General features: G+C 47.7%; 1 protein-coding gene across 2 annotated transcripts in view; it reads left to right on the top strand.

The window, feature by feature from the left end:
- ptch1 (patched 1) overlaps window positions 1-14747 on the top strand; it is a gene marked incomplete at both ends in the record, with an annotated part of 43487 nt that overhangs the window by 1014 nt on the left and 27726 nt on the right. For both annotated transcript variants that reach the window (XM_079222570.1, XM_079222571.1), the window contains 4 exons: window positions 875-1067; window positions 13608-13797; window positions 14054-14123; window positions 14272-14363. In XM_079222570.1, the coding sequence (XP_079078696.1) occupies window positions 875-1067; window positions 13608-13797; window positions 14054-14123; window positions 14272-14363 (545 nt within the window). The remainder of the gene's footprint in view (window positions 1-874; window positions 1068-13607; window positions 13798-14053; window positions 14124-14271; window positions 14364-14747) is intronic.

Raw genomic sequence — 14747 nt, forward strand, 5'->3', positions numbered from 1 at the left:
AAATCCCAAAATAGATTACCTTCTGTGGACTTGGTACCAATGCCTTTTATTATACTTCTTTGAGTCTATTCATAGGGACCACACTGTGCTATTTCACAGCGTGATTATGCATCCAAAGGAAGGGCTTCAGGCCATGTTCTTAAAATTAAGGACATCTCTGTGTGAAACAGAGACACAGGGAAGGCGTATTATCCCGAGGAAGAAAAAAAAAGGCCACCTACTGTATAACTGTGTCTTTTACCTCCATCCACTCAGGACAGCCAGCTGCAAACCCATTTAGCAGCGCAAGCAACACACACCTGTGACACCCAAATGTCAGTCTGTCTGTATTAGCATGACGGTGAGTAAAAGGACTAGGTGCTGTGTGTGTGGGGGGTGGGGGGGGGGCTGTAGGGGATGAAGATCTCTTCCCCTTTTTGCGTGACTCCTGCTAAGGTTACAGTTTATATGTGTTACTGATATGACAGACCCTGTGGCCCTCGCTCTGGGGAGTCTCTCGGCGGCCCTCGGGCAGACGCGTGCGTTTCAATCATCACAGGTTAGCAAGCAGAGCGAGACGGTGAATGTTTGTTTTTATTGTTTCGATCACAGCTCCCATTTCTTCCCCCCCGGTTCCGAGCACGTCCCGGGACGTTTGCGGTCTCAAAGCGAATCACAACCGCCAGTCCTCTCTGATGAAGAGACCTTGACTCAAATATTTAGGAAGACTCTTTGACTTAAAACACACTTGGGTCCCCCTGTGGTTGTCATCTCTTCGCCTGTCTAACGATCCAACCTCTTCTCTCCTGAACCCTGCAGGTGTACCTGTCCAGGTAAGTGCAATGTGTCTGTGTTTTGAATGGACAGTGACACGAGGACTCTTGTCTCGTTGCAGGGGAAGGCGACTGGGAGGAGAGCACCTCTATGGCTGAGAGCAAAGTTCCAGAGACTGTTATTCAGGCTGGGCTGTTACATACAAAAGAACTGCGGAAAGTTTTTGGTCGTGGGCCTCATGATTTTCGGAGCGTTCGCCGTAGGCTTAAGGGCAGCTAATCTGGAGACGGACGTGGAGAAACTCTGGGTGGAAGGTAAGACACTCCTGATTTATGAATGGTTGTTTTTGACAAGTTCATCTGGTTGTATAGTGTGTGCGTGTCTGTGTTTGTGTGCGTGTGTCTGAATGTAAGATGCCAGAACTGTTCGTTTTTTCCATGCCTTTGAAGCTGTACAAGCCCATATTGCGTGTTTGGAACGCCGTGGGATGGTTTAGATTGGACGAAGAGCGGGTGGGTTGGTGCCACTAAACAAGCCAGGGGGATTGTTTATTGTTTAGGTCCTGGCAAGTGGCCAAATGAAAGTTGAAAAAAAAATCATTTCATTTATCTCCTGAATGTATACTTCTTCTGCTCCCCAAATAATGTCAGATGCACGCACGCACAAGCTGTGCGAGAGGCGCCCGCAACTGCGCTCCGGAGTGAGGTCGTAATTAAGTTCATAAGCAGCTTTCGTGGGTAGAGGAAATTTTCGTCAAAGCCGCCATTTTGTGAGAGTGTGTGAGTGTGTGTCTGCCTGCCCCCAGCAGTTGAATGCTCAGAGACTGTGTGTGGTCCCGTTTTGGACAGCTCTCAACTTTCCGAAAAGATTTGTCTCCGGCTGCACGGAAAAAGCGGAGCGAGGACAGGAACTGCTGTTTGTGGAGTGGGGCAGGCCCGCTCACTCGGTCCCGGTTGTTGTTGTTGTTTCTATAAGAAACAGCGTATGAAGACTGAACACTTGAAGGAAACAAAAGGGGGGTGGGGGGACTGTGCGTACGGGTGGCTTTTTTTGGGGGGGGGAGTTAGGGGAAGGGGCTGTGCTTATTTTTTTCTCCTTTCCTTTGATCCGCATTCCTGCACTTAGGGGCTAGAGTCGGCTGTCGGAGTCATGCATGGAGGAGCATATTTTGCTGCTGAAAAAAAGCCTGAATAAAGTACATATATATATATTTTTTTGCTCGTGACAAACAAAAAAAAGAACCAAAATATTAGTAGTTGTCACGTTTGCATGCTCTCCTTTTCGCTGGTTTCATCCCATTTTACCTCCCCTCCCTCAAACACACACAGAAAGTGTATTGCTCATGAGATCAAGCATTAAAGTGGACAGATCAAACACCCCACCTCCTCCTCCCCCTCCCGCTGCTGTCCTCTCCCTTTGCGTGCCGCTGCAGGGGTCTGACCGGCAGCGTGTCCTTCTAATCTGCGGCGCAGGCGCAGTCGGCTCAGGTTTGGGGCGGAGGGGAGCCTCCTCGGTACAGGACTCCTGATTGTAGCCTGAGGAACACACTTGTTTTCACACCCCTTTTCACATGTCAGACCACGGTCATGTGCACCGCGGCGAGGGGCTCCACACGAAACTGAATGTTATGACAGACCCGTGCTGAAATATATTGTTTGGAGCACACTGAGCACACAGAAGGACCACAGAGAAGTGCATTATGCATCACGCTTAAGCTTTGTGTGCACTTTGGAAATGACCCCCCAACTTTTTTTACAGCCACATGTTAAGTCTACAGAGGATGAAATGTCTCATATACTCCCCTAAACACTTTTAGGTACAAATACCTTTTTTTGTGTGTGTCAGGGGGGAAAAGCCCTGGTTACTTGTGATTGGGATTTCACATTATTCTTGTTTTGGCACTAAAAGATTAGTCAGGTATTGGATACAAGAAAAAGAATCCACCAGCCCCATTGCTATTGTTAGCTGTTACACTAAATGTACTGGCACATAACTTATGATTCAATTGTTATATAGCTTTTCTTTTTGCTTTGGTCTTCCTTTACTCTGTAGTGTTTACAGCATAGAGTTTTAGGATTGTCAGAACGGGCTCGCTTTATGTTGAACCAAGCCTATTAACCTCTGGTAGTCGTCTACAACGTGGACTTGCATGGTCTCATGCCAATACACTGGGACACACACACACACACACACACACACACTGACAAAGAGACTGGGCTGCTGTGGTTTCCTAGGTCCCGGTACGTGAGGGGTTCCAGATGTTGATAGGGAGAGATCTGTTTGTTTAGATTAGACTGCACAGCTGAGGGATAGATCAGTTCTGCCTGGACCGCGAATCGCTGTGCTGGGCCGTGCTGGGGGACTGGCCCATCGTCTGAGAGGAAAAAGAGGAGAGAGGAGAAGAGGACAGAACGGCTGTTTATGTTTCATTTGGAACTGCCCTCCGCAGGCGACCCGTGGACGACCTCGCCTGGAAGCTGTGTGGCCTGTGGACGCACGCACGCACACACACACACACACACACACACACACACACACAATGCACCCAGCTCCTACTACATCTTTCAATTCCTTTACAATCGACTAGAGCTGCATTTTTATTTCATTTTTGGGGATCTCACGCCGTGTTCGTCGTCACCTGCCTCCTGCCGCTTGCAGAGGCCTACGGGAGACCACCGTTAGCTGGCGTGTTTATTTTGCGCGCCGTCACGTGCAGCAGCTTTCGCGGGGATTGTCTCTTCTCACAGTGCTCACTCAGCACTGTTTATAAACACTCTGACACAGGAAGTTCTGTTCATCAGACAAAGCGACAGAGACCAAGGGGGAGTGAGACGCACGACCTGCACAAAGAGGCGATTGTGTCAAATCGCCGAGGATATATGGGGGGTTTAGGGAACGTTTTTTAACGTTTTAAAGTCTTTTTCCCCCCTTCCTAGACCACATGCAAATGATAGTGGTGTGTATTTAGGGCAAATGGCATCCACACTGCAGATAACTGCTGCATTCACTGTGACACTCACAGGAGTGGCTCCAACGGGAAGTTGTAGTATTGTGTTCTCCAGCCTCCACCCCGCTCCGTGTGCTTTGCTCAATGTCCGACCGCATGCCTACATCGGCCCGCGTTTGACTTCAGATGCGTCCTCGGGTTTCAGATCGCCGACGGTTCGAGATGATGATGCGATGATTAACCGTAAGCCGCGTTCGGGGAGCAGAGACGCAGGAGGAGAGGAGTAAGAAATCCCTCCTGGCCGCAAATGGAAAACGGATCACATCCCATGGCATTCTGGGTTAAGGCAAACACAGGCCAAATTGTAAAGAAAATAGCGGCGCCCCCTGCCTCTAATTAAAACAGTATCGCGTAAACATTGGCCTTCCTGTAGGACTCCCCCCCCCGTCCCCCCTTCTCACTCCTTCGCGGTTTCTGTGCTGACGGAGGAGCTAAGGGTCTGTGTTGATGGGCGAGAGAAGGTCCAGGCTGGAGAACGTCTCGGAAGGGTTGAAGTTTAAGCTGGGGGGGGGGGGGGGGGGGTTGAGCGGGTGAGATGGAGCCGCACCGTGATCTCGGCCCAGTCGTGGTTAGCCTGTAAGCTTTGGCATCGGCCAAGGAGAGGACGGGGGGGCCGGCAGCACGCATCCATCGCGGACGCCGAGGTACGTGGCGTTGGAATGAGTTTCGTGGTCTGCAGATTTATTGGCCCGGGCTGGGGCACAGAGCTACGGGCTGGAGCCTCGTGGCTACAGGCTGTGGGGAGGCCCCTAGGTCCCAGAGCGCTTTCTTGGGGTGGGGGGTATAAGTGTAGAGGCCAGGGGCCACGGGGGGAGACCTCTGGGACCCTGAGGTCATCTCGCGGAGGCCCCGCTATTTAAAACCTCACCTGATACTCACCCTGTGGCCCGGGTGCAGAGTGAAGACTCGCAGCAGAGGAGGGAGGGAGGGAGAGAGGGAGGGGGGTGGAGGAAAGTCGCAGCTGTCACCAGCCATTGCTTGTGTCCTGTATATGGGTCTCTACGCTTTTGCGTTTGCGGGTATGGGTGCGTCTCACGTGAGCCAGATGTTGTTCGGAGACAGTCTTGCACTTCATGAGTTTGTGTTTAACCTTTTGACATCTGTCCTCCAGCAGAGGGCAGTGAATCTGATCTGTCATTTTTTGCTTTAATCTAAAAAAAAAAAAATCCCTGGATAATCATCCGAACTCAAATGTTCGACTTCCACATTAATGCAAGTCATCATTCCTGCTGTCACGCCGGAATACATGTTGAGGAATGACTCGACAGAGAGGAGGCATTTCAAAGATCTGTTCCGCCGAATGTTCGTTATTTATTGTTTGTCTGCTCTCCGCTTATTCCTGAAATCAATATGTAACAGCTCAAAACGGTGCCCTTCCATGTTTGTGTGCATTCCAAACCCGATTCAAGGTTTCAGAATCCAGTCTGATGGGACCAAAGGTTCTTCTTTCAAAAGCGGCTCCCTCCCTCACTCCCATGTCTGTTTTGTATCTAGTGTGATTAAGAGCTGAGTTGACAGAGTTGGTGGTTGTTTTGTTGTTTTGCTGGTAATGGCAGCGGAGAGAGGAGCGGTATGATGTTAAGTGCATGCGGAAGATACCCTGACATCCTTTCTTGTGGACGAAGATGAAGAGGAGGATGAGGAGGAGGAGGAGGAGGAGGAGGAGGAGAAGGAGGAGAGCCCTGAATGTGGCGTCTCCATTGAGAGGATTGTGGTTTGCATGATTGAATTATCTGGCGTTTGATGTGTATGGGAGTATTGATACATGCATGGATGCATACACACACACACACACACACACACACACACACACACACACACACACACACACACACACACACACACACGCACACACGCAGAGAGGCTTTGCAGTTCTTGTTCCGCGAGCGAGTAGGTGGTTGATCCTGGCTGGCATGGCGGGCTATTTCTCCTCTTTATTCATCCGTTTTCCTCCTCTTTCACTCTGTCCCTCACACTCCATCTCCAACTGCTTTCATTCAGCAGCCGCAAGCAATCAAACACACACACACACACACGCACACACACACACACAAAATGCGCCCACACCCAATATTCGTTCCTAGCTTGCACAGAATCCACTACATAGAGCCATCCATCTTTCTCTCTCCATCAGCACAGTTGCACACAAACATGAGCATACACACATATTTTCTTTTTTTTTACATTCTCCAAACTGGCCTCAATTAGGTTTGTGTTTATCCGTTCACTACAAACAGGATTAAAGCGCTATAGAAGGAATAACATTCCAGCATGTTGTGTTAAACTTTACGAGTTGATGAAAAGTGCAGGCCTGCTGGTGAGGGATTTAGTGTGGGGAAACATTGCGCCTCTGGTACTGTACACAGACTTGCAGCGCTGTTTTCTCAGGCTACCTCTCCCTCACTTGAAAGCAGTTGTGTGTGTGTGTCCCACCCCTACCTGGCGAGGGTAAATTTCAGAAAAAAAAGATCTGCTCGCTAACCGTGCTCTGTGTGCGTGTGTACACGCGTGAATGCACTCCCCATTCACAAACGGCATCCTGAGATGCCTCCAAGCTCTCTGTTTACATTTTGCATTCTTTCAGGCGCTCTTATTCAAAAACCAGAGCCCTGCGAATGACCGACCACAGGAGACTGTGGAGAGAATTACCCTCCCCCTCTACCTCCTTCTCTCCGTCTCTCTTTCTCCCTCTCTCCCTCTCTTTTTCCCCTCTGCCAGAAAGGTCTCTCTCTTTACCCCCCCCCCCCCCCCCTCCTGGCTGGAGAGAGTGGCCTCAGAATGCCAGATGTATTACAGAGTGAGCCACGGCAATGTAAACACTCAGCCCTGCCATGAGAGCAGGGTGGTCTGGCCTCCCTCCTTCCCTTCCCTCGCCTACCCTCCTATCCCTCCCTCCCTCTTCCCCTTTCCTCTCTTCCCTCCCTCACAGCTCTGACTGCCAGAGGGGTGGAGAAAGTACAAAACAGCAGAGGGAGTGTGTGTGCGTGTGTGTGTGTGTGTGTGTGTGTGTGTGTGTTTGGGGGTAGACCGAGTGAGGGAAGAAGCAGGAGTATAGTAGCGGTAGTGTGTTTGTGTTTTGGCTGCAGTGCCTACCGTACTCCAGGAGAGAGATCGGCGTGCGGATTGATGCCTTTCAGACAGAGAATGGTTTACGCAAACGCACTATAAACGTCTCCAAATTGTGTGTGTGTGTGTGTGTGTCGTTGGAATTTCTCATTCCCTCTGGCACACATGGGTTACGTACGCAGCAGTATAGTTCATTGCAATTCCTACAGCACAACGTCATAGGACCTGGCAGCCACAGCAGTTACACAAGTACCACACATGCACACGCAAAGGCATAAAGATAGAGTGATATAAAACATTTCCTCTCCCAGATGATTGAGAGGTTTGGACTACAGATTAAGTCAGTATGCGTCAGAGTGAAATAGTCTCCTGAACTGAGACCGCCCTGCGAGTCTGGCTGAAGCATGAGGACATTGGGAACTTGTGACTTGGCTGTTGTGTTATGAAGTGCAGCGAGGCTTGATGGGCATTACATTTTTTCACTTTTGTCATTGTCTTCCCGGTTTTCCGTTTAGACATTTACATCCGACCGTTTTTTTCCAGGGCGGCTCGCAGGGAGTGCAGTATGACAAATTCAGTGGAGGGAAAAAGACGAGCATCGGCACGCTGGCTGAATAAAGGCCACGTTTCAAACCCCTAAAATCCCTAAAACGTTGACTTCTTCAGTGTGAGCGTGAACGTTTTAATCAAGGGTGCCGATACCGTTGTCCCGCTCACAGCGAGGGCAAAAGTAAATTGAGCTTTAATATCGCTTGGTCAGATTTTCAGGCCTGTTTACTGAAAATTTGAGCAGTATTATTTATTTAAAGCTGCTTATCTTACATAAAACATTAATCAGATGTCTGTGCAATGGGGAAAAAAGGATAACTCTAAGTGGCAAACCCACAGAGAACAATAACCCAATACTACCAATACTCCCTTCACACTTTCTCTGTTTCTTCTATTCCACACTTTGGAATGTGGGATTTTGGGACACCTGGAATCATGGGCCATCTTTCCAGGAAATCACAGAGAGATGGCTGGTTGAGATCGGCTGTTCAGGCTCATGTCACAGTCTGTTATGGCTGGGCTGCGGGCCAATCGCAGGGCGGTCCATGCAGCCGGGGTGGTTGGGAGGGGGGGGTCGCTCACCTGGCTTGCATTGGACAGGCACTGACAGAATATACAGGATGATAATCTTTCTCTGAGCTGGAGTTGATGGAAGAGTTGTTTTTCTAATTCTTCTTCTCTTTTTTTTTACGTTGACGAAAAGAGTCGCGTTGAGAGTTTTGAACACTTCTGTTCACTTAAAGCGGCAGAGGCGTCAAATCAAAAATGAATACATCATTTGTCCGATGTGTTGGGTATTTTTAATCAACCACTGCACGCACATGTTACAAACACAGACTTTCTGTCAGTGTTTTCTTGCCCTACTACTCTTTCCACTGCTTAGTGAATCCTTTGACATTGAATAGGATTTTTGTGGGGGGGTTGGGAGGGGAGAGTGGGACCTGAATGAAGGCAGCAACGTGGAAGAATCTGCCCATTGAGGAGTGTGTGAATGTACACCTCGGGCCCAGGGGAAGCTGCATTGGGAGCCAGCCGACTGCTAAATACACCCATTTTAGGGGCTGCAGGGGCTGGACAGGTGATTAGCATAATCAGGGGCGAGGGAAGCCATACATATGGTAATGCTGCAGTTGGGGGGTGAGGGTTGGTGGTATGTGGGGGTTCGTGGGGTGGGCAGCTGGGGTGTCACATTTGTGTCAGGGGTCGGGGTGCTCGGGGGTGTGTAGCTGGACTAGCTAGCTGCATTAGGTGACACTCTGCGACAGGCACGTCAGAGCACCCTGTTTCTGAGCATTTCTTCATCTCTTCTTCGTTTGTGGTCACCCTTCTTCTTCTTCTTCTTCTTCTTCTTCTTCTTCTTCTTCTTCTTCTTCTTCTTCTTCTTCCTCTTCTTCTGTGTGGCGGCCCCCTCCTCTGTGAAAGCTGAAAAGGAGAGAGGAAGAGAGGGGGAGCAAGAGAGTGAGGGAGGGCTCAACATGGGTCAGATAGGGTCTCGGCTCTCTGTGAGGCCTTTCATCACATATTTGTGGCTGTGTGCACACCTGCATTAAGAACTGCTAACACTGCTGTGTGTGCTGCTGCCACCGGCACTACAACTATTGCTGCTAGTCCTCATACCGATGCTGCTCCAACAGGGAGAGAAATTGCAAGTCAAACACGTCAGCTCATCTTCAGCTGCAATCCACGATAAAAAGGCTCGAGATACTATTCTGATTCCAGAAACAGCAAACGTTGCTAATTAGTACAGCAAAAGAGTGTGACAGCAGATGGTAGGAGGTAGAGGCAGATACATGGTGGAGGAAGGCAACAGGTGGGTTCCTCTTGGGGATCAAAGTCAGGTGATTGGCAGTGGCAGCTGAGAAGGAGACAAACGGAAAGGAGGAGAAAAAAGAGGAGGTGGTGATGTTACGCAAGGGACTAGCTGTGGGAAACTCAAAAGGTTACTTCAACTTTTTATGTTCCGTATGTGGATGGTTTCATTTTCCTGTTGCTGGAAGATGTTCAATTGAGTTTTGAATCGGGATTTGGTGAGTTAACTAGTTAGCTACATGCAACAGGCATGTTCAAGTTTAGCCTCGTTAGCTTGGTTCGGACTCCCTTTTAAGTAACTTGATAATTATCCTTTAACAAAGAAGCAGCTGTGTCTGTTTTTTCAAATGAGAGCCCTTTACTTTATTTGGTCTTATCCTGTAAATGCAGATGATATTTCTATCAATTGCCTTATCTGATAAGGTTACAAAGTAGGTTCTCATGCAACAGGTGTTTCCTCACATTTGAGGTATTTTCTTTTTATCTATTCCTGTAAATCTGACAAATTTCTTGTAAATGTATGAAAACATCCACGTCCAAGAAGCATGTAATTCATATATTGGCTTTGTTAAACTATCTTTCCACGTAGCATTTGGCTATTTTTGTAGTTTTCCATTTTCCATCCTCATGTTACTGTCGGTGTTCTGCAAAAAGCTGTGGAGTCCTCTTCCTTTGCTCTGGCGGTATAAGGGGCTCAGCGTATGGGAGGTCGCTGTAGACTTGGTGGCAAAGAGATGACCTGGTTTTGGGGGGCTTCCTCCTCACCACAGGGGGTCCCTGCTGAGAGTGGGCCTAATCCAGCTAATCCTTTCTCTGCACACACACACACGCACACACACAAAGATGTGTTTAGCCCCACGCACCTACATACAGTATATTCATGTGTGCATGCATGAGGTCCCCGCACGTGCATAAAAGAGCCATTTAGCATCTTATAACTCGGTCAGATTTTTATACCAGACCTCTGCTGGGGCTGGCGAAAGTCACACAGGCTTCAAACTGGCTCTAGATCTGCTGAACGTTGTTTGCCGCCGGTGCATGTTTTCCCTGAAAGTGAGGGATGCTTCCGTTGTCAGGAGTAAGAGATGTGCAGGGGGTGGGGCTACGCCGTTGTGTGTTGCTTGGAAAAGAGAGAAATTTGGCAAGAGGAAAGGGGGGTGGGCTGGCTTTGACTGAGGGGCCGGGCTGATTGCCATCATGATCTGGCCAATCACGGAGCAGAGCTGAATGGAGCAAAGGGAGAGAAAATGAGAGTATAAAGATGAGGGGGAGTTCAGAACTGAAAGGAGGGAGGGGGGTGATGTCAGTTCCTTAGAAACCTACTTTCTCTCCCTTCGTCCACACCGCCCCCCGTTCCCCTACTTTGAGAATAGGGGGGACCAGGGGTTAATGTTATGCAACACACTGAATACCCGCACTTAGCACTCCAATACAGTGACACACATTGGCCTGCTTCTCCTCTTCTTCTTCTTCTCTTCTTCTTCTCTTCCTTTCTCACTTTGATTCTGGTTTATTTTTGAGAAGTACTTAGTTAAGAAGTGTTTTTGATCAGTTACCACGCAACACATTTTTTTCTCTCCAAAATGTTGTCCACAGTCCAACGTACTTAGTTTATTCTCACAAAAAATGATTCACTAATCGGTTAATGAATTGATGACAGGAGTTTAAAAAGTTGATTCAATGATAATGAATTGATATTATGCAACACTTGTATTATTAAGGCTGGAGAATATATCGATATTGTGATATGAGATTATATATTGTTTTAGATTCATAACATGAGTGTTTTCTTTTTCTGGTGTAGGTGTAATTTTACGAACTTTTCTTGTTCATCTATTATATACATTTTCCTGCTTAGTCATTGTATCCACATTACTGATGACTATTTAACAAATATCTTCACAATATCGTTATCAAGGTAGTTGTATTTGTCCATATCGTCCGGCCCTATTTATTGTGTGCAAATGTCAAATATTTGCACATTACAACTCTCCAAATGTGAAAATGTCCTCACTTAAAAAAAGAACAATCTACAGTCAAAAGCAAATGTATCGAAAGAGAAGAGAGTGATGCAGAGAGGACAGAACGAGGACGAGAAAGAAACAGGAAGCATCTGAAAGCCAGTGACACTTTGTTTTAGGTCACAGCAGCCGAGCCTGGAGCGGGACACCTTCAAGATATCAACACATGCCGGGGTCAACCAGTTTTCTGAGGAGACGGAATATGGGGATATGTGTCATTGAAGAAACACAGCTGTGTGTACACACACACACACGCGCGATCACGCACACTTGCTCGCCAGTCGGTCCGCTCATACTCACACACTCGCACATTTTCTTGGTCCAGCTGGGGTGTTAATTTCACCCCGAGGCTGTGCGAGTGTTGACCCCAAAACGCTGTAACCTCGTGAAGTGTGGAATTCTCTAAGCCCGAGGCCGTGATGTGCTGTTTCCTGTAGAGAAAGCGTACATTCCATCGACTTGTCCCATTCCTCGCTGCTTGCAGTCCACAACTTTTGAATGTGTTCAAAACACACAGTGCGTTCTTTCTGAGATCGCCCTCCCATCTTTTTTTCTTCTTCAATCAGACCATTCCTCATCCCCTTGCACATTTGGAAACTGAAAATGGATGCGCCTCTCTCCCCATTCCGGCTCTCCCGTGTTTCTACCAAGCGTCAGGGCTACATGCTCTGCTTTTAGCGCGTTGAGTGCGCCCGACAAGTCGACTTAGTTAGTGCACTGTCAGTGTGCGTAGGGTCTAAATCAGTCCCATGCGTGCTCTTTTGAAGGGAGGGCTGGTGTAACGTAGCCGTGTTGCCGGCCTCGCGGTGAAAAAGCATGTCGCTCCGGTTATCCCAGGCCTGCTATTAATGATGAGTATTATAAACATGCCTTCAGACAGGATCAGATGGGAATGCTGTTTGAGTCCAGAAAAAAAGAAATCAAGTGTGTTCTCCTAATGCCCCGAGACATGGCCCCCTCCCTCCCTGTTCCCTTGGTCTGACTGGGTGGTCCGGCTCAGCAGAACAGGCATGCTTATGTTCAACTTTAATGCCATTATAATGGGCTGAAGATATTCAATATATATGCCTGCTGTTGCACGAATCGAGCGGACTTGTTCAATTGGATTAAGCCATAATAAAATGTCGCAGAGTTTGCACACAGTCGGCCTTCTCTCACTGAGCATTTTTCGTAGGTGTGGGTGAGAGAGATCAAATGAAAGAAGATAACTATAAATTGCTCGAGCTTTCAGCGAGCGTTCAGTCGCTGTTGATGGAGGAGCTCAAATCCTCTGCTCATAAATCAGACGCAGATACAGCGAACTAAAGGACGCACACTCACGCACAAATCTCAGGCTGCATCGAGTGTGCAACGTGCATGAAAACGTGTCCTTCCATATAGCTTGCGGCCCACTTTTTGGGGGGTTATTCAGTGTTTACCCTTGCATTTGACTGCAAATGTGTGCATGCTTGTATGACAGCAATTGGCTGCATTTGTCCGTGTGTGTTTGCGAGAGAGACTTTGCCAGACTTGCCTTGGCTGTACTGGGGTGGAGCAGGGCAGCTAAAAGGGCCTGAAAGGCTGCTTTTGTAGCTCGGGCTAGCTGAGAGCTCAGAGCGCACGCACAGGGCTTAGCCCCACCACAGTACTGGGAGCAAAGCCTGGAAGTGAGCCTCTCTCTTTATCAAGCACATACTGTCACACACGAACATATGCTGTCAACGTGATCTGGCGCTGCCGAATTGTTAGCCAAAAATAATTGGGGTTCGAAAGATTGAGCTGTTTTGAATGATGTTACTCTTCTGGATTCAAAGGGGTTTGGATGTTTGGCTTTGCAGTGGTGCGAGCTCACTGTAAGCAAAGTGCTTTTGTTTGAGATACAAGTGTGATAAGGGCTCTGGCAGGCAGAGATGTCTTTGGGTGTGATTTGCTCAGGATCACTTCTTGAGACACAGATGCACACACACACACACACACACACACACACACACACACACGCACACACACACACACGCACACGCACACAACGGCATGTGCTAAAACATCTGCAGCTCAAGAAGTGATCCTGTGCAAATCAAACCCAAAGACATTTAGGCGAGAAAGGTTAAGAGTTTAATTCGGTAAGATTTAATGGTTGGTTAATGTTGCTGAGACACTCCTGCTCCTTCTTCAACGCTGTCGTTACATCAAGGATCACAATGGAAATAAGAAAAGAGTCATCAATGCAAACTTTGGTAGTCAAAAACCTAATTTTTGAGTGCATGGTACATAAAAGCAATAAAAGCTGAAAATGATGAGCCTTAAATATATACTGAATAATCATCTAATTGATCATATAATCATGCATCTTTGACCATAAGAATGTTTTTTGGAGAGGAAAAAAAAGAAGCAAGTTTTAACACATTCCCTTTTCTTTTTTCCAGTTGGCGGGCGGGTGAACCAGGAACTGACGTACACGCGGCAGAATATAGGCGAGGAGGCCATGTTTAACCCTCAGCTGATGATCCAGACGCCGCGGGAGGAGGGAGCCAATATTTTAACGGTGGATGCACTCCTGCAGCACCTGGAGTCAGCTATCCGAGCCAGCAGAGTTCATGTTTACCTTTACAACAGGTAGCTATCTATTCCATGTCTTCCTCTGTTCCAGCTTTGATTCTTGTCTTTTTCGCTCACCGTCATATAATCATCATATGTTCCAGCCCTGCAACAAATACGTGAAGCTTTACGTGAATTATTTATGGTGTTACGGTTTACCTGTATTCAGTTGTGTTTGGACTAGCAGCCCCTCCATGAAGGAAGATGTAGGGGCTCGTGGTGTCATATGGCCATGGCAAAAACTGAACAGAAACTCTTTTGTTCTCCTTTTCAGACAATGGAAATTAGAAAACCTATGCTACAAATCAGGAGAACTAGTCACAGAAACTCACTTTGTGGATCAGGTAAGATGAAAATGCTTCATTCGATGGAGGGATCATAGAAACATGACTTGTCCAAGAGAACAATCCACATTTTTTTCTTCCTCTATACGCTTGCTGTTGTCAATGTGTGTCAAACCCGCTGTGTGTCGGCATGTGTTTGTCCAATTAGATCATAGAAAAGCTTCATCCCTGCCTCATCATCACCCCTTTGGACTGTTTCTGGGAGGGAGCCAAGCTCCATTCTGGAATGGTCTATCTCCCGTAAGTATGCGGAAAAAAATATTTTTTCATTTCAGTCAGAATCAATGTTTTCCGAAGAAGCATCAACACAACCAGCCAACGCAGCATGTCGACAGATTGACTGATCTCTTTCAAGGTCAAATTACAGTTGTCACGATCAGATGATTGCCAGTTGGCAAACTGATTGGGCACAACAAGGTCTTGATCGCTGAGCTCATGATGGTTATGGAATTAGTGTTTATGGTCACAGTATGTTCAGATTGTTTTCAAGACGGCGAGCGCGAAGGAGGACGAGATCTGGATCTCTAGATCTTGTTTTTTACCCTTTTTTAGTAGAAGCTGCCCAAACACGCTCAGCCCATCCAAAGAGACACCACAGAGGAACAAGAGTGTGTGTGTGCATGT

This window comes from Taurulus bubalis (genome assembly GCF_910589615.1).
Source record: "Taurulus bubalis genome assembly, chromosome: 8".
In the NCBI taxonomy this organism is placed as follows: domain Eukaryota; kingdom Metazoa; phylum Chordata; class Actinopteri; order Perciformes; family Cottidae; genus Taurulus; species Taurulus bubalis.